This window comes from Camelina sativa, chromosome 13 (genome assembly GCF_030686135.1).
Source record: "Camelina sativa cultivar CO46 ecotype springtype chromosome 13, ASM3068613v1".
NCBI classification, from domain to species: Eukaryota; Viridiplantae; Streptophyta; class Magnoliopsida; order Brassicales; family Brassicaceae; genus Camelina; species Camelina sativa.
The window spans coordinates 25,163,966-25,182,098 of NC_141892.1; the positions used below are offsets into that span (position 1 = coordinate 25,163,966).

The 18,133-nt window shown below is 39.5% G+C and overlaps 4 protein-coding genes and 2 pseudogenes across 9 annotated transcripts; 2 read left to right on the top strand and 4 right to left on the bottom strand.

Annotated features, from left to right (window-relative positions):
• Positions 1–745: 745 nt before the first annotated feature.
• On the bottom strand, positions 746–2,206 carry LOC147929995 (uncharacterized; annotated as a pseudogene).
• A 1,344-nt stretch (positions 2,207–3,550) lies between these two features.
• LOC104737514 (xyloglucan 6-xylosyltransferase 2) lies at positions 3,551–5,937 on the bottom strand. 2 transcript variants are annotated; one of them, XM_010457719.3, is made up of 3 exons: positions 5,843–5,937; positions 4,678–5,741; positions 3,551–4,205 (listed from the first exon to the last, which is right to left on the bottom strand). In XM_010457719.3, exons 2-3 carry the CDS (start codon positions 5,692–5,694, stop codon positions 3,831–3,833), a joined length of 1,392 nt encoding a protein of 463 aa, XP_010456021.1. In that variant the 5' UTR covers positions 5,695–5,741; positions 5,843–5,937; the 3' UTR covers positions 3,551–3,830. The 2 variants fall into 2 exon arrangements, with proteins under 2 accessions (XP_010456021.1, XP_087337291.1); XM_087481165.1 differs by lacking the exon at positions 5,843–5,937 and having other exon boundaries at positions 4,678–5,839.
• Positions 5,938–6,842: 905 nt separating this feature from the next.
• Positions 6,843–8,589, bottom strand: LOC104737516 (uncharacterized protein P8A3.02c-like). Of its 4 annotated transcripts, none has more exons than XM_087481169.1 (4): positions 8,368–8,589; positions 8,253–8,281; positions 7,781–7,934; positions 6,843–7,316 (listed from the first exon to the last, which is right to left on the bottom strand). In XM_087481169.1, the coding sequence occupies exons 1-4, from the start codon at positions 8,585–8,587 to the stop codon at positions 7,297–7,299; spliced, it is 423 nt and encodes a 140-aa protein (XP_087337295.1). In that variant the 5' UTR covers positions 8,588–8,589; the 3' UTR covers positions 6,843–7,296. The 4 variants fall into 4 exon arrangements, with proteins under 4 accessions (XP_087337295.1, XP_087337293.1, XP_087337294.1 ...); XM_087481167.1 differs by having other exon boundaries at positions 7,776–7,934; XM_087481168.1 differs by having other exon boundaries at positions 8,253–8,284.
• Positions 8,590–8,603: 14 nt separating this feature from the next.
• LOC104737515 (translocase of chloroplast 159, chloroplastic-like) lies at positions 8,604–12,171 on the bottom strand (annotated as a pseudogene). Its single transcript, XR_015577899.1, has 2 exons — positions 12,013–12,171; positions 8,604–11,881 (listed from the first exon to the last, which is right to left on the bottom strand). The product of XR_015577899.1 is annotated as a translocase of chloroplast 159, chloroplastic-like (transcript).
• Positions 12,172–13,466: 1,295 nt separating this feature from the next.
• On the top strand, positions 13,467–16,892 carry LOC147929996 (uncharacterized). Its single transcript, XM_087480815.1, has 7 exons — positions 13,467–13,608; positions 13,877–14,934; positions 15,067–15,195; positions 15,529–15,723; positions 15,863–15,964; positions 16,047–16,136; positions 16,332–16,892. The coding sequence occupies exons 1-7, from the start codon at positions 13,467–13,469 to the stop codon at positions 16,890–16,892; spliced, it is 2,277 nt and encodes a 758-aa protein (XP_087336941.1).
• Positions 16,893–16,940: 48 nt separating this feature from the next.
• On the top strand, positions 16,941–17,489 carry LOC147929997 (uncharacterized). The gene has a single exon (XM_087480816.1). The coding sequence runs from the start codon at positions 16,941–16,943 to the stop codon at positions 17,487–17,489; it is 549 nt and encodes a 182-aa protein (XP_087336942.1).
• The last annotated feature ends 644 nt before the right edge of the window (positions 17,490–18,133 follow it).

Consider the following 18,133-nt stretch of genomic DNA (forward strand, 5'->3'; position numbering starts at 1 on the left):
TGTAGCAATCTCTTGTCAAATCTAAAAGATCCTCTGTATAAATCTTGCGAAGAGACAAGACTTACCAATACTGGTCTGTGGTCAGATCCTCTTTTGGGGAGAAAAGCTTGATTAGCCGCAGGGAAACACGACACCCAGTCCTTATTAGCAAAGCATCTATCCAACTTACTTTGTATCCAGTGGGTTCCCCTACGCCCTCCCCAAGTGAATCCATTGCCAGAACTAGGAAGCTCCAACATTCCACAGTCTTTAAGCATGGTAGAGAATGGTAGAAAAGAGTTATCTCTTCTTCTTGGACCACCGAGTTTTTCTTCATTGTTTAAAATCTCGTTGAAATCCCCAATCATACACCAGTTTCCTTTTCTAGATAACCCAAATCTTGTCAGTCTTTCCCAAACTTGGTGTCTATAGCAGAAATTGGGATTCCCATAAACGCAGGTAAGGAAAAAACTATACTCTCCAAACTGTACAGCTAAGTCTAGTAGATTCTTATCCTCATAGTACACCGATATATCTACACTCTTTTTCCAAAAAGCTAACCCACCACAGGTTCCAACAGGGTCCACAGTATATACATTCTCATAACCAAGCCAGACTTGAATATCTACAATAACATCCTTACAGTTCATCGTTTTCATCAAGAACATTACCTCAGGGAAGTGTTTTTTACGCAATTCCATGAGACGAGGAATTGTCAGATCTTGAGGCCGCCCCAATCCCTGGCAATTCCAGCTTAGAATGCTCATCAAATGGTGGACAGTCCCTCCTTTGGGACTACCATTAGTGATTTTGCCTTAACAGCACTGGGTTCACCATCCAAATCCTCCCTTGCTTTCCTCTTTTCCACTTTTCCAATAGTCAGACCAATGGACTTCACGCCCTCCCCAATCGATTTTGACAGATCTTTGCCTTTTAGTAATCTTGCTCTTTTTTGCTGCCTCTTTCTTGGTTTCTGTTTCTTTTGGCTAGAGCCGGAAGGACTAGTTTCAGAGAAACCTATCCTATTCACCGAAGAACTAGCCAAGAAGGGAACAGAAACACCAGTAGCATCCTGATTATAATAATCAATAGAATCTGAAACAGAGTAAGCATTCCTTCCTGAAAAACCAACAATCCTCTGAGCCGACACCTCTGTAGGTGACTCATCTTCATGTATCAGCATTGTTTTTGATGAAGATTCAGCAGAATCATATCCAAAGGTTCTACCTTTACCAATATCCACATTATGGGAGATAATTGGAATTGGTTCTAGACTGAGAGTAGATTTCTGGGTAAAAGGGGATTTTTCTGCTTCACCAACCGTTTTCCTGACTCTATCTTCCTTAACTGATCTTTCTTCTCCATTAGCAGACAGGAGATATTGCCTCATGCCTTCCAGCACTTCTGGGGCAATCTTGGGACGTCCAGAAAGGGGGTTTATACCCACTTGATCTTCTCTTAAGACACTGAACAGAGGGTCTGCTTCTTTAAGAATGGTAAGGGGATTTGCCTTTGGAGTGGCCAGTCCCATTCTTCTAGCCAGCACAATGTCTTCTCGGTTCTTTATCAGAATAGGACAGAAATCAACTTCATGAGATAAGCGTTGGCACTTAAAGCATCTCTTTTGAACTTTCTCGTAGTTAAAGAAGATTTATGATTTATTGTTGGGAAGACCTATCACCTTTGATTTCCTTAGAGGCTTGGAGACATCAAAACGAATTTGAACTCTAACATACTCTTTGCCTTGAGCTCGCGACGGATCAAATGCTACGTGAAGTACTTGACCAGCTAACTCTCCAATTGCCGTAATCGCAGGAGCCGTATAATGGTTAATGGGGATATTCCGGATCTGCACCCAAAGAGTAGTAAACTGAAGTGAATCTGCTGCAGGATGTTCGGTCCATCTCTCCATTATCAGACCCCAGTCGTTATATGTCTGAAATCCCTTATTCAAAACATCTTCTAGATCATGTTCATTCTGGAAGATAAACTGAAATCTTTCCTTTGACAGCGCTATTCCTCTAATTCTATCACCCTTCTGCCATTTTCTTGGCATATCGAATACTACTCCAGATACTGATTGGCACTTCGGATTTAAAATTCTTCCGATGAGACTAAGATAATTCCTTTCACAAGAGCTGAACTCTGGCAGATCTGGGAGAGTAAACGGTATATCCTCCTCTTCTAAGGACATCGCCATCAACGCTTGATCCATCGCTGCTGACATCTTCCCCAACTATAAATCTCTAATAAAAGCCCTTGAAAACCCCTGGACAAGATAGATCTGCACACACACGTCTCAAAAACCAAAAGGAAACCCTGAAACTTTAGAACCCAGAATTACTGTTCACACCAAGAAAACCTCAAGCAAACCTATCGTTTGTAATGGATTCGCGAAAATAAGTCACCAAAAGGAGATAATTCGGATGAAAATAGCAAGTGGGAAAGTGTTTTTCCAAACAAAGCTCTATATTCTCAAAGAAATGAAATCTCTTTGTGAATAAGAGAGTCCTAAGCCCAAACAAGGGATTCCTTTTCCATTCGGACAGAAATCAATTGCAACTTGGAAAACTCTTTGTAAACGAAGAGTTTACAAGTTTTTTTTTTTTGGTCAAAGAGTTTATAAGTTTTTTACGAGGAAATTATTAAGTTGTGGTTAAAAATTGAAAAAAATGTGTATTTTTTATTTATTTATAGAGTTTATATGAAGAATTCCGATATTTTTTTATATTTAAAATAGAAGAAGAATGTTGATATTTTATCACTTTTCTTGGGAAAGTATTTACTATTTGATAGTTTGCTTTTATTATTTAAAATTCTCCAAATGTTAATATCTTCCTCAATGGAATATGTTTTGATAGGCTCACCAAATCTAGGGTTTTAAAAGTCACCAGAATGAGGGTTTTGTTATATCTTCTCTTTACTAAAAACCAAAAAACCAAACACACACACACCTACAAAACAACAACCAAAAGACGAGATAACATTTGAGATTGCGTTTTTATAAAGAAGAAAATAAATCTTTTTTGTATCTTTGTTGATTCTTCCTACCCGAAAATTGCTTGGCCACACAATATTTTCCTTAAATAAATATTTATTTCCACCATTATCTATGATTTTTTTTTGTTTGATTTGGATTCTTGTATGGGATCCCTTCTTGTATATATTATGGATTCCAATAATCAGGCCGAGATTATCGTTTCCACATGTTAATGGGCTTATATAAGGCCTACAAATAGCCCGAATGTTTGTTCGTAATCCAAAATTGCTAATTCTATGTGATATATATATACTCTAGTTAAGAGCAATTAAAGATATTCAGACACAACAAATCTTTTTAAAATCCCCCCCCCCCCCCCCCCCCCCCCATACTGCAAATGAATCTGACCACATGCCACATTTTATGTTCTGAATTCAAACTCTTAAAAGAACTACACAAACTTGCGATCATGATCTTAAAACTATTCCAACTCAATATTAAATTTTTACATTTTGTATACTAAAAATCAATAGTTGTTTGTTTATAGATTGACTTAAATTTGAAATCGGACCAAAAAAGATTGAGATCAGGTTAAAGAAAAAAAGAAGTATTCTTGAATTAACATAGATTATTGATCCATGAAGCTACAAAATCTCAAGTTCTAATGGGATTACAAAGAAGAAAGGCAACATTTTGATTTCGATATAGAAAACTCTCTAGACGTAGAGACCAAAAGTAAAAACCAAAGAATAAACTGATGTCTCTGCACAATACTTTTTATCATCCATCTTAGTACAACAACAAGCAAAGACACAAGACCAGACATAAATATTGCAAGAAACAGAACACAAATCCTAGACGCAGTTCCGATTCAAACTTGATTGGTTTGTACCTTAACCGCCTTAAACGCCGGGTGAAGCAACCCAAGCTCGTCTTTCATCTCCAATGGATTGCTAGTTTCGTTTCGCACTCTCTTGACTTTGCGACTAGCCAAAGATTTGTGAGTGAAACCATAGATTTGCAGAATCTGGTTATCCCCAAAGTTAAAGGCTCTGTCCATTTGTTTTAGACACCGTTCCACCGGATAATCACCAAACTTCCCACACGGTTTGCAACCGACAAAGTGAGTCACCAATGGCCATCTGTGATCGCCTAGACCCGGGTGGTAGTTCTCTATCATTTCTTCATATCGGTCCACGAGAATCCCCCAGTAACCGTGAAGATAGTATCCGCTTTCTAGGTACACCTACAACAATATATACAGCAGCTCAAATGAGTAGTTCAACAAAACCCCCAAACCAAGCAAAGATTCGAGTCTACTACTTTACTTCAATAATAGACTTCACACAGAATGTTTGAAACCACAAGATGCAACTCACATTGTGATTTTATATGATTAAGAGACATGATAAACCACAAGATGCAACTCACATTGTTATTTGTAAGCAAAGGAATGATCTTTACGTGATGAAGAGATGTTAAAAACCGACAAGATGCGACTCACATTGTGATTTATGAGCAAAAAAAATGATCTTTTATGTGATAGAGATGTTATAAACTGACAAGAAGTAACGCACATTGTGATTTGTTAGCAAAAACAAAAAGATCTTTAAGTGATCAAGAGACGTGTAGACTAAAATTTCCCAATTTAGAAATTTTTTTTTCCACATCAAACAAAATACTGAAATGGAATCAAGTTCACAAGTTTCAGTTCTTACCTTATTTCCCCAAGCATCTCGCTGAGTAGCCAACAAATAAACCATAGCAGACTGATCATCAGCTTCGAAGACAGGCCTATCCTTGAGCTCACGGGTCAAAACCTTACCAGCTTCCTCACGGATCTTCCCTTTAGGACCCATAGGAGCCCAAGTATCAAGCAAATCAAGCGCCCATTGATTGTTCCTAAGCAAGAAACTCCCAGTGTTCAACCCAATCCAGTTCTTCTGATCATAAACCATCTCATTCCACCCGTGCATCACAAGATTGTAATCTTTATACCTCTCCCATGGAAGCTCAAAGGCCATATCAGTAAACATAGCATCACTATCCATCCACCAAAGGAACTCAATCTCAGGGTGTGACAACAAAAGCTTCCTAATCAACGGAAGCTTGGCCCAGAAACCAGCCATCTCCGCATCGAGAAGAGCCATGTTGTAAAAGATCTCAATCCCGTGTAACCTACAATAATCGATCTTGTTCTTGATGGATTTCAAAAGATAGTGGTCACCGACAGGGTTCTCACACGGTTTTGGCGCCGAACCAGTAACCAAAAGAACACGTGGCTTGTTAGGTCCGATGAAATTAGGGAAGCTAGGGTTCTTAGCTAACCAATCAGATCTCTGCTCATCCCAATCTGAAATCTTGGGTCCGAGAGTGTAAGGTTTGTTCGGGTCGGGTTTCTCTTCCACACCTTCGTCAACGAATATCTTGTTGATGTCAAAGGTCTCGTAGTTATTACTCCCGCCGGAGTTACCACCACCACCACCGTCGCCGGCGGAAGAATCTCCTCCGGTCTGGATTTCTTCGAGGACACGGTGAGGCTCACCTCGTTTGCGTGTGTAGAAATGTTGACGGATCTCGTCGAGATCTTGCTCCGGAGTACCGAATTTACCGGCGCCGATCGTGCTGCGGAGGACGACTACGGTAAGAACGAGGCAGAGGATCGTTACCTTTAATTGGCGGAAAGCTCTTTGGATTCTCCGGCACCGGTAAGCTCCTAAACACCTCTCAATCATCTTTCTTTCTTTCTTCTTAGAGTTTCTTCTGTGAAAGATCTGTGCTTCTGTGTGTTTATTAAGAGAAGATCTGAGTTTCCATTAATGTAAGAGATTCGAATTTGTGATTAACAACACTGTTAAAAAATTTAAATCAAAAGTTACTTACGGAGTACAAGAGAGAGAAAGAGAAAGAGATTTTGTGTTTTTTGGACATGACAGTCAATATTGTCCGATTTCACTTAATTGTCGGTGATAGTAGTGCTGTGTTAGTAGTGTTTGTCACACGTGGTCAGATCTTACAGCGTGTGATTTGTGATCAATGATCTTGACCGTTGATGCAGTTATAGGTCTATTAAGTATAATTTTTAAAAAAAAGTTATAAATCTAACACCGTTGAAAAGTCAACTCGTCATTTTTTTTTTTTGGTAGTTTTAGTGGAAAAACTCGTAATAGTGTTGTTTTATGGAGTATATATATAAAAAACTAGTTGAAAAGAAGGAGGAGCATAAATAGCAAAATATTTTCAACTTGTTCAGTTAGTTAAATTACTAATTAGAGGTTAGTAGTTTTTTTTTTCTGTTTGAATTTATTATTCTTTGATATCTTTTTCAATTAGTTTTTGATATGTAACAATATTTAAGATTTTAATTTTTTTTATATTTAGTTTTTGATATTTGACAAAAATTTAAGATTTATAATTTGTGTGAATATTTGAATTAAAAAATGAATGAAGTTGTTTTAGAGATTATAAAGATTTAATTTACCAGTTTCTTTTATTATATATTTTTCAAAATTTCGCTCTCATTCTTTTTAACTCATTTATTTTTGCCAAAGTATTTTTCCATTTATATATACATAACTAAAAAAAACGACAGGAAAAAGAAAAAGAAAAATTTGTATATATGACTGTTGTTGAATATCTTATTACACTTGTCCAATAAAATATAAGCGAATTCACACTATATATACAAAAAAAAAAAGGGAAAAAAATTATATCAACATATACAGAAGAAAAAGTTTGTATTAAAATTGTGAATAAAAATCATATTATGTTTTATTATTTTACTATTCTTATTAATAATTCTCTTACATTCTCTTATATTATAAATTAAAGTGCCCTAATCGAAAATTTCTACTTCAAATTATCAAACTATATACAGATATCGTTTTCTATGATACGATATTTGAAACAATTTTCAACAAAAGAGTTGATAACAATAAAATACTTAATCAATGTAAGATATGAGGATTAACAACTAGTATAAACATTATAGTTCTTATGAACTAATCAAAGTTACAAATCAATGTCCTCTAGATAATGAATGAATTTAAAGTAGCTTCACACACCCTTAAGCTTGACATAGCTTTCTCAAGGTAATGGAGATTCTTCGTTTCTGATCAATTTCTTCTCCTTGCCATACCTGAAACCCATTCTGCTTTCGATTGATCTCGTGTTTCCATTGATACCGAGCTTCTCCAGACATGAGAATAAGAGATCCCGGGTTCAACAAAACATCTACGTATTCATCTTCTTCTTCTTCCTTTTCTGCGGGACTGAACCGCATCACGCAAGGTGATTCCAGAGAGAGAATGGCAATTCCATCTTCAAAACGCAGCAGATCAACATGTGCACAAATCCCCTGTTAAAAGAACATTGCATAATTGCATTGTCATATTATGTTTGATCTAATGTCTGAATATTCCATGACTGATATTGTTTTCACCCATTATGCAACTCTCTTAAACAATCTAACTGAAACGGTCCAGGAAACCTTTTCTTCTAGCTTTTGCAATATCCCATTATAAGATCATTCAGTTTTTTTTTGCATTTGGCATCTTAATGCTGTCTTTGACAGTTTGACCGATTATTAGCTTTCAATAGTTGTGCAACTCTCTTAAACCATTTGATTGTAATGCTCCAAGAAACCATAACAAGTTGTTACTCTATTGGCTTCTTCTAAACTGTATGAAACATGTCTGAATAAATCATCTATCTATTTTGCAACTCTTAAAACATCTACTTCTAGTCCTTTTCGAAACCGTAACAAGCTGCTCGTTATCTATTGGTTCCTCTAGAAAAGAAGTGAAATGTGACGTACCTCACCTGGTTGGTATAAATTAACAATAAGCTGGTCGAAAAGAGGTTCTCTCCACAGCAAATCAGAAGGCAACACTCGAAGATCAACAGATTCCACAGTCTCACGGATGAGATCAGATAGTTCGATTGCCCATGAAGGGAGATCACCAAATCTCATCGCCTGTCCCAAAAAAAAAAAAAAAAAAAAGAAGAAGCTTAAGTTTCTCTGTTTATGTATCATCATCTCATACTTCAATCCAAGAAGCATCACACGTAAAACCCAAGAATCAGAAATAAACAGAAACCATTCAATTTGGCTCTAAGTGTTCCAATCACTTAAAAAAAAAAAACTATCCACTCACTATAATCAATATATTATCACTGAAATCGATCAATTTCCATAGAAATAAGGTTCTAAGAGTTTAAAAATCCAGCTTAACTAGTGAGAAACTAAACTAATCATGGCAAATCAACGAAACAGGTGGCTGAGGTTTTGTACCTGGTTAATTGAATCTTCAACGAACCAACCTTCTGAAAAAAAATTAAAACAAACAAAATTTAGCGAAACAAGAATTAGAATATGGAAACCAAAGAAGAGCCCAAAGATACCCTACCGCTGAGAATGGCGGAGAGCAAAACAGACTGGTGAGCGGAAGAGAGAAAGTTTCTACAGAGCCATAAACCATTGATCTCCTCCACTCGCTCCCACACCGTCGTATCTCCGATTGCTTGATCTACGACATCGTCGTCATCGGACGAATCTCCAAAAGCTGCTCTCAAATTCTCTACTTCATTGTCGTCCATTATTGAGTTATTCTTTGGGCTCCTTCTCATTATTTATAATATGAAATCCAATAAAAGTCCAACTCTTTGATATAATAATGAATTTCAATCGAAATTGGCAAAACCATAATTAGAAAATTAGGAAGATTCTCTTAATAAATATATGAATTAGTGACACTAAATAGAACTAAATCCTAAAGATCAATGTCAGTCTCTTTAGTTTGAATAATCCTCTTGTAGATGGACATGGCGAGCCGAAGAACGGCCATCAAGGCAAGCTGCAACTGATCTGAGCTGCTGGCTCGAACACTGAAACGCCCAGTCCTCTTGGTGTCAAGACTTGCAACACCTGTTAACTTTGTCTTCCTACAGATATTTGAGATCGTACATTGGCTGTGGCGGTTAGATCATCTTTCGACATAGTTAGAGACATTCCCGCATGGGATTGGTTTTGTCCTATTGGAAAATCAGCTTCTCTAAGTCTAGCCTCGATGTTTGCTTCAAAAGCTGTTTCTCCTCCTTGTGACCGCATCGTCCCTCCATTTCCCACGAGGACAAGCCTTTTCCCGTCAGCCATCTGTTTCTCCATTTTAAAACCAAAAGGAATGTTCCCATCAACCAATGCAACTAACCCTCCAATAGTCATCTTCCCCCTCTTTGAGTCTTTGAACTTGGTTTCTCCTTTCAACAAATACATTAGTTGCTCGCTTCCTTGGATAAGAAGCCCTGCCATCGTAGATCCATTGTCCCCGTGCTTAGCACAGATAGACGAGTCTAGAAGGATGTTGAACTCTTTCTTGTCCTTTGTCACTTGGGCAGTAACTGCGGCCGGGAACTGTTTAGCTACGGCAAGGCTCCTTTCTGCGATAACACAGTCAAGTCCACAGTCATTGTCCCAGCCTTGGGAGTCGAACACTGACTTGGTAATAAGCTGGGAAGAAGATTCCAGAGAACGGTAACGATAAGCTGACTGATCACTGTCAAATGACGGTGGCAAGACGATATCAGGTAATACAACAGGAGGAGCCCATGCAGGTGGAGCCTCTTCTTCTTCTTCATAATGATAATACTCACTTTCAGCTACCTTCTTCTTCTTCTTCCCGTTTTTCTTTATTTCTCTCATCCTCGTCAAATCCTCCCTCCATTGTTTCTTCTGCAGGAGCTTTATCCGGTAATCATACTCCTCGAAATATGCCTTTCTCTGTTCCTTTGAGAGTTTTGCAAGTTGGGTTTTTCGAAGAGGCTTAAAAGGTGGCAACTCGTCATACTCGTCATCTTCCCCATCTTCCTGCTCAGAATCAGATACATCATCAATTTCAATATCAGAATCAACACCTTCATTTGCAGGGAGCTTAGGATGTGCACGAGACTGCAACAGCCAAGACAACAAGTTAGGGAGACGCAATGGTCGAACTTGGAAACCAAATATCTTACGATGGTCCAATGGTTCTTCTTGAAGCTTCTTCAATAGAGAATTTGCGTCTGAAATAACTTTCTTAGAGTAGCACAAAAGCAACAGTTGAGGTCTCCAAGTTTGGCCGTTCGGGAGGACCTTCACTCCCTCCCGGTTCTCTACAAGAGAAACTTCATTCATTAATCGTGGGTTTATCACACGTAAGTCACCAACGGCTTGTCCAATAGACTGTTGAACAATATGTGAGCACTGTTGTACAAACACATCATAGCTCAAAGGAGTACCAGATTGGCCATCAGGAGGGGCAGAACCAGCATGTGTCAAAGTGACTATGGCGTTTTTCAATATGGATGTACCAAGAGAAGCAGTAATCGTCTTTAGCAAGGGTATATCGTCCAACCCTCTATTCTGAGAATCCAGACGATCAACATAAAGAACCACATCAGGGGGAAACTTTTTCATCATCTTCTTCACAGAAGACAACATTTTGGAGTTGGCACTTTGATCCATGACAGAAGACTTTAACCCCGGAGTATCGATGATTGTGATTTTGACACCACCCACCGTTCTAGAAATTTCTTGAACCGAAGTGGTGGATGGTTCAAATGCATGAATAGATGCCTTCTGATCGCCCAAGATAGAATTTATCGTAGCACTTTTTCCTACTCCAGATTTTCCAAGGACCAGTATGTTCAGAGAGAAATTTAAATCGTCTTTTCCCTCAGCCTCAGACTCCATAGCCATCTTCTTTGCAGCATCAATACTGAATGAATGACCAGAATGCCTCAACGTAAGAAATGCAAGATTGTGAAGAACCTTTGCTGCTATTGATTCTTCTACAGACTGCCCCAACCTATACACTAGACGCAAATATTTTACACGCATACTCTGCAATTTTTCCAACTTATCTCTCTCTTCCTCGCTCAAGTTAATCTCACTCTCTTCACTCACTGCAACTTTTAGACTGGGAAAGATGCTGGAACGGTTAGGAAGTCTTAAAGAAGAACCCAGACCAGCTGGAGGTTCCATAGAGAAAAGCTTCATTACATCCTGTGACATGGTAAAATTACCACTTGCACTGGTGGCCGCCTGTAGAAACGCAGCCAAAGCTGCAGAATCAAACGTTTTCTCCTCACCGTCATCATTCGTATCCACTTCCTCATCAGAATCGGTGAAAACCTTTTCCAACTCTTTCAAGAACTGTTCTCCAGATTTTGAACTCCCAAATATCATCTCTGGAGTTTCTTCATTACTTTCAGACCCATCAACCCCCACAACACCTTCTCTTGAAGAAGCATGTTCGATTTTCAAGTCTTCAGCGCTACACTCAGGTGTAGAAACAGTCTCCTGAATATCCAATGTGGTCTTATCAACCACATCAACATGCAAAGATTCTGCGGTTAATAAGTCCACAATGAAGTTTCTTAACTTCATAGCCTCTTCTTCTTCTACAACCTGATCAATATTGTCGTCATCATCGACTATTTCATCAAACAGACACTTCTCCTCTTTGGTTCGATCATCATCAGACACTAAAACATCTACCCTTTTCACCTCATCACAGCAGGGCATACCATATTCCACACCCCTTACATTGTTCTCACTCACCCTCTCCCTAATTTCCTCTTTCTCAGTTTCATAAGAAATTATCTCATTCCCAACCTCCTTCTCTTCAACATCAACATTCACCGTTTCAAACTTACCCACAATCTCGTTCACAGCTTCTTTAACCCCAATTCTTTCTCCGTCCGCAACACTCTCAGTCATTGGATAAATTGATTGACCCGAGACACATAAACCAAGATCAACATCGCAACATTCCGGTTTTCCCGCCAAAGACAGAGACGATGTCTTAAAACCCTTAACACTACTCAAAACCCCAACCTCGTCACCACCACAGCCATTAGCAACATCGGAAGCCCAAGTTCGACCTGTAAAAATTTGAAAAATATATCTCTCCGATCAAAAAGAAAAAATCCTTTGTTCCACTGACCCCACGGAAGATTAAGAAGAAGAAGAAGATGGGTTAAAAAGGATGAAACCAAAAAAAAAAAAAAAAAACCTGATTGCTTCGAAGCGTAAAACGAAGATTGATCTGGTGGTACCATCAACACTATTGCAGTATTGCTAGTTTGTTTAAAGCTTCAAACTTTATCTCACGAAATTTGTGAAGGAGATAACAATGGCGTTTAGGGTTTAACGAAATTTACCCCCCTTTTGTTTTGATTAATTATAGAATTTTATCTCTGTCAATTTATTTCTTCGTTTTCGCAAAAGACGGATGTACCCATAGTTTTTAGTCGGTGAAGTTCTTAGATCTTGTGGGTAATTTGGCCTTTCGAGTTATAAAACACTGAATCATATTTGATATTTAATCAAATGGAGTATTTTATTTGATATTTAATCTTTTTTTTTGGTTATAAAGTTGAATCATATTTTACTTTAGACAAAAGAAATCATAAATTAGTAAATATTTTATGTTAATGAAAGACTTGGTAAATATTTAATTTCCAAATTAAAATCAAAATATTTGCTAGATTTTGATGTTTTTTTCTATAAAGTTAGATGTGAATATGTGATGAATATATATAGAATTGCATTCCACTTAAATTACTTCCACTTCTTCATTCAAATTGTTTTCAATTTCCTATATTTGTTTTAATAATTGTACTTGATTAGTTTTATGTATCATATAAACATTTATAATATAATATAATTAATTTTCTGGTAAAAATATGTGATGAATATATATATCCATCCACATATATGTATATATATATATATATATTACGAAAATGAATCATATTTTCTTTAACTTATCACACAAAATATTCCATTCCCTTGCGCTACTTAGGCAAAGTATCTCCTTCTATCATCTGCTGATCCGTCTCTATCGCTGCCTGATCAGTATCACCAAAGAAATCCGAGTCTTGGGCCTCATCAGGTTCACCCGAATCGTCTTGTCCCCCCGCCACCGTGTCCTCAACATGCTGCGTGAGACGAGTATCAATTGTCTCCTTGGTAGCCAACGAACACTCCTCCACTAGTCCCGCGACCACCATAACAACACAATCTCCACCTACCCCCGACCCGAGACTCACAACCTCCTCCGTCGTTTTTGGCCCCACACGTTCCCCAGTTTGCTCCGACACCCCCATACCAGCCACGAAAGGCAGCTCCTCTAGAACCTTAGACATCTCTTGATCCATAACTCCATTAGTATCAGCTTCTTCCTCCTGAAACAGAGCCTTACGGACCACCTTAGCCGGAATAGAAGGAACATTCACCACCTGAGAGTTTGACACCTCCCCTTCTTCCCGCACCGCCGACAATGCAGCTGACTCCTTAGTCGCATCCTCCTTGGCACCGCCCGTGAATGATGTTGATCATTGTACTGAACATATGACTGAAAACGTCGCTGCTTAGCTACCGGTTCTCATGCCGATGTGTCGGACCTAGACTTTGAAACCTTAGTGGACCGCTCTTCGAAAGGTTTGGGGTAAGGGTAAGGGTATCATGGGACTTAAGGGTTTGGGGTCAAAGAAGTTAAATGTGTATGTTCGTACTCCTAGGAAGTGCCCTGCGCCAAAGATTACAGCTTCCTCCGGGGTTCCTAACAATCCTAAGCCACAGGGGGTGGAGAAGGAGGCACCGGGTGGTACAAAACCACCTCTTCCAAAAACCGCCAAATGAAGATTCTTAGCTGGAATTGTCAGGGTTTGGGTAAAAAAGCGATTATTGGAATCTCAGGGATTTATGGAGTAAACATCTTCTTGATTTCTTGTTTCTCTCTGAAACTAGACAATCTTTTTCTTTTTTGGAACTTTTTGTTGGTCATTTTGGTTATTCATGTTTAAAAACAGTTGAGCCTGTTGGTTGTAGTGGCGGTTTAGCCCTATTTTATAATAATACTTATAATGTTTCAGTTTTATGTGAATCTAATCGATTAATTGATGTGGAAGTAGAGGTCAAAGGACAACTTGTGTATTTGTCTTTTGTTTATGGTGATCCGGTTCCTAAGAACCGGGATGCGATATGGGAACGTTTAACGCGAATTGTTCTAAACCGGAATTCACCCTGGTTTTTAATTGGTGATTTTAATGAATTAAAAGGTAATCATGAGAAATGCGGGGGGAAGCTGCGTCATGCTTCTTCCTTTGTGCCTTTTAATACGATGATTCAGAATTGTGGTTTACTTGAGTTTCCCTCTCTTGGGGATACCCTTTCTTGGAGAGGTTGGTGGGATAAGAAGTCGATTAGATGCCGCCTGGATAAGGCCTTAGCTAATGAGGAGTGGCACAGCATGTTTAGTAACTCTTTCACAGAATATTTACCGAGGATCGCATCCGATCATGCACTGGTTTTAGCTTCTCTTGATGATAAAGTACGACGCGGTAAGAGTGTGTTTCGGTTTGATAGATGGTGGTTGGACAAAGAGGGTTTGTTCGGGGCAATTGCTTTGGGTTGGGGGTCGGAGTCGGGCGCGACAACGTCCACGGTGGTCGATAAGATTATTAACTGTCGTGCAGCGATATCTCGGTGGAGGAAGGAGCAGAAGCCCTATGGGCGGGAAACAATTGAAGATTTGAAAGTTAGGTTAGCAGCGGCTCAAACAAATGATGCCAGTACGGTAGAAGAGATCGCGGCGTTAATGTGGAGTCTGAGAGAGGCGTATCGTGACAAGGAGATTTATTCGTATCAGAAGAATAGGAGCCGTTGGATGAAAGTTGGAGATAAAAATACTAGCTATTTTCATGCTCAGACGAAGCACCATCGGGCCAGAAATCGGATTATTGGCCTCCACGATGAAGCTGGTAATTGGTCTACGGAGGAGGTTACTATCCAAAATATTGCGGTTTCTTATTTTGAGGGTTTATTTACGTCTTCGGACCCCTCAGGGTTCCAGGAGGCTTTAGCTGAGGTTCGTCATGTGATCATCGGGGATATAAATGATTTCCTGACTAAGGAGGTCACGGAAAATAAGGTTAGGGAGGTTTTGTTTATGATGCATCCGAATAAGGCTCCGGGACCGGACGGGATGACTGCTTTGTTTTATCAAAATGTGTGGACAACGGTTAAGTCAGATTTGGTACTGTTGGTTAATTCCTTTTTGCAGGAGGGAAATTTTGACATGCGGTTGAATATGACAAACATTTGTCTTATTCTTAAGGTAGACAAGCCAACCAGGATGACGGAATTGAGGCCTATTAGTCTGTGTAATGTTGGGTATAAGATTATTTCCAAGGTCTTGTGCCAACGGCTGCGTGGTTTCCTGCCATCTCTGGTCTCCGAGACGCAATCAGCCTTTGTAGAAGGACAGTTAATCTGTGATAATATTTGGATTGCTTAAGAGATGTTCCACGGATTACGGACTAACCCTTCGTGCAAAGAGAAGTTCATGGCTATTAAAACGGATATGATTAAGGCATATGATAGGGTGTAGTGGGCTTTTATTGAACATTTATTGTGGAAGTTCAGTTTCTGTGAGAAGCGGATAACTTGGATTATGTGATGTGTGTCGTCGGTACAATATAAAGTCTTACTTAATGGTCAACCACATGGCTCTATTGTGCCTCAGTGGAGTCTTCATCACGGGGACCCTTTGTCGGTTTATCTGTTTATACTGTGCACAGAGGTGCTTCTCGCCAATTTCTGCAAGGCGGAGGCGGCTAAGCTTATTACAGGGATTCGAGTGTCGACTGCGTGTCCGACGATCTCCCATTTGTTGTTTGCGGATGACAGTCTTTTTTCTGTCGTGCTTCAAAAGAACAGTGTGAGGTCATCCTAGGGATGTTCTTCGAGAGGAGCTTAAGGGGATTTTGGGGATTACGAATCTAGGTGGCATGAGCTCCTACTTAGGCATTCCAGATAGTTTGGGTGGCTCAAAGACAAAAATATTTTTCTTTGTTCAGGAAAGATTACAAGCGCGGGCTGGTGGGTGGCCTGCTCGGCTTCTGTCCAAAGGTGGCAAAGAGTTCATGATAAAGTCGGTGGCCACAGCGGTCCCTACTTTTGTAATGTCTTGCTTTCGACTGCCAAAAACAGTCACGAGGAAGTTAACGAGTGCGATTTCTAATTTTTGGTGGAGCTCGTCAGGAGAGTCTCGGGGGTTACATTGGGTGGCGTAGGACAGGTTGTGTTTCAGCAAGCTGGAGGGAGGATTGGGATTCCGATGTTTGGATGACTGTAATACTGCGTTGTTGGCCAAGCAACTCTGGCGGTTGATTACAGTTTCAGATTCTCTTTTCGCTAAGGTCTTTAAAGGTAGATATTATAGACACTCAGATCCTTTGAATCCAATAAAGTCTTACCCCCCCATCTTATGGTTGGAGGAGTATAGTTTCTGCTCGCTCTCTGGTTCATAAAGGACTCATTAAACAGGTAGGTTCCGGCGATTCGATTTCGGTTTGGAATAATCCTTGGATCCCTGCTCAATCCCTGAGACCAGCATTAAGCATTGGGTTGAATCTAGACCCTCTACTTCGAGTTAAATTTTTCGTTGACAGGAACACCAATTCCTGTAACATGGCTCAGTTTACGGCCATTTTTGAGTCGGAAGATGTCGCCATCATTTCGGCCTTACCTATAGGACGGCCGGATTCGTCAGACTTGTGGGTCTGGCATTTCACAAAAACGGGCCTTTATACAATAAAATCGGGGTACAATATTTTACAACAGCAAAAGGCGATTGGTTCCGGGGGGAAAGTCATTGGTCCACATATTACAACATTACAGACCTTTGTCTGGAATGTTAGGTGTCCCCCTAAAATTAGGCATTTCATGTGGCAGGTGATTACCGGGTGTATGGCAGTTTCCACTAATCTTCGGCGGCGTGGTTTGGATTGTGATACCCAATGTGCGCTATGCGGAGTTCATGAAGAGACTATTAATCATGTTCTGTTTGAATGTCCACCGGCACGGCAGGTGTGGGCATTATCTTAGTTCCTGACGAGACCAGAGGTGTTTCCTTCATATTCGGTCTATACGAATATGGATTTCCTATTTTGGCGTTTCTTGGATACACCAACTCCATATATTTATCCATGGGTTTTGTGGTATCTTTGGAAGGCATGGAATGATAAATTTTTTAGTAATCTGGATCCTCATCCGGAAGCGATTTTGCGGATTGCTGAGGATGAATCCAAAGCTTGGTTCTTCGCACAGATAAAGGAGGTGGTTGAGCCGGTACCTTCGGTTCCCCGGGTACTCCCTGGCGGTGATAGTGGTTTAATATGGGATAGATATCCAACCCGTTTTGTATGTTTTGTAGATGGTTCCTGGAAAGCGACAGATCCGTATGCAGGCCTAGGTTGGTTTTGTTCTCCTCCTCTGGGGGTTCATACTATGGGGACAGCCAATCTTCGTCGTAGTCTATCCCCGCTTCATGTAGAGGTTGAAGCTCTCGTTTGGGCGATGCGTTGTATGATTGGGGCGGATAATCAGGAGGTTGTTTTCCTTACTGACTGCTCCGATTTAGTGAAGATGGTGTCTTCACCTACAGAGTGGCCAGCGTTCGCGACTTATTTGGAGGACATTTAGGAAAATAAGGAGGAATTCTCTTCTTTCTCTTTACTCTTAATCCCACGCGCGCAGAATGATAAAGCAGATAATCTGACATGACATGTTTGTTATGAAGCATATCCACTTTCATTAGCTTTAAACCTCTCTAGTATTGTTGTTGTCAAAAAAAGTTATCACACAAAATATTATTTCTACGAAAAAATAAGACAAAAATAGTATAGCTTGGTAGACATTCAATTTGAAAATGAATTAAAAAGAGTTGCTAGATTTTTTGTATTTTTCCTTTAAAAAAAATTAACTTTCACATATTGTAACCGCCACTAGATTTGAGCAATTTATTAACCTCGAAAGCCAAAAAGTAACGGCCTTTTAAACTCAATTACAAAAAAGAGTCACGTGGTGAAGCATGCATGGTTTGTATGTATATAGTCAAAACACTTTTTAGGAGACTGGACGCATCAGGCATGCGAACACGTGCCCAACTATACAAAACTGACGGTTAGACTTAGACGAACCGAACCCCCAAACAAGTGTTTCTTCATTCATCGTAACGTAGGTACATATGTTTGTGTCGTAGCTGCGAACTAACCGGTTCGGTTTTTTTCGTCTTTAAAAAAGAATCTTTACGACTGCATGTTCTTGGTCAAATATTCTTGATTTGT

Bases quoted from the DNA above. Each gene is read 5' to 3' on its own strand.
- LOC104737514 (XM_010457719.3), bottom strand. From the start codon at position 5,694: ATGATTGAGAGGTGTTTAGGAGCTTACCGGTGCCGGAGAATCCAAAGA. The intron at 4,206-4,677 runs GTAAGAACTGAA...ATATTGTTGTAG, and splicing joins GAGATGCTTGGGGAAATAAG to GTGTACCTAGAAAGCGGATA.
- LOC104737516 (XM_010457720.3), bottom strand. From the start codon at position 8,587: ATGAGAAGGAGCCCAAAGAATAACTCAATAATGGACGACAATGAAGTA. The intron at 7,935-8,252 runs GTACAAAACCTC...TTTTTGGGACAG, and splicing joins TTGAAGATTCAATTAACCAG to GCGATGAGATTTGGTGATCT. The intron at 7,317-7,775 runs GTACGTCACATT...TTCTTTTAACAG, and splicing joins ATTTATACCAACCAGGTGAG to GGGATTTGTGCACATGTTGA.
- LOC147929996 (XM_087480815.1), top strand. From the start codon at position 13,467: ATGGGACTTAAGGGTTTGGGGTCAAAGAAGTTAAATGTGTATGTTCGT. The intron at 14,935-15,066 runs GTTAGGGAGGTT...TCCTTTTTGCAG, and splicing joins AGGAGGTCACGGAAAATAAG to GAGGGAAATTTTGACATGCG. The intron at 15,196-15,528 runs GTCTTGTGCCAA...ATTGTGCCTCAG, and splicing joins GGTATAAGATTATTTCCAAG to TGGAGTCTTCATCACGGGGA.
- LOC147929997 (XM_087480816.1), top strand. From the start codon at position 16,941: ATGGATTTCCTATTTTGGCGTTTCTTGGATACACCAACTCCATATATT.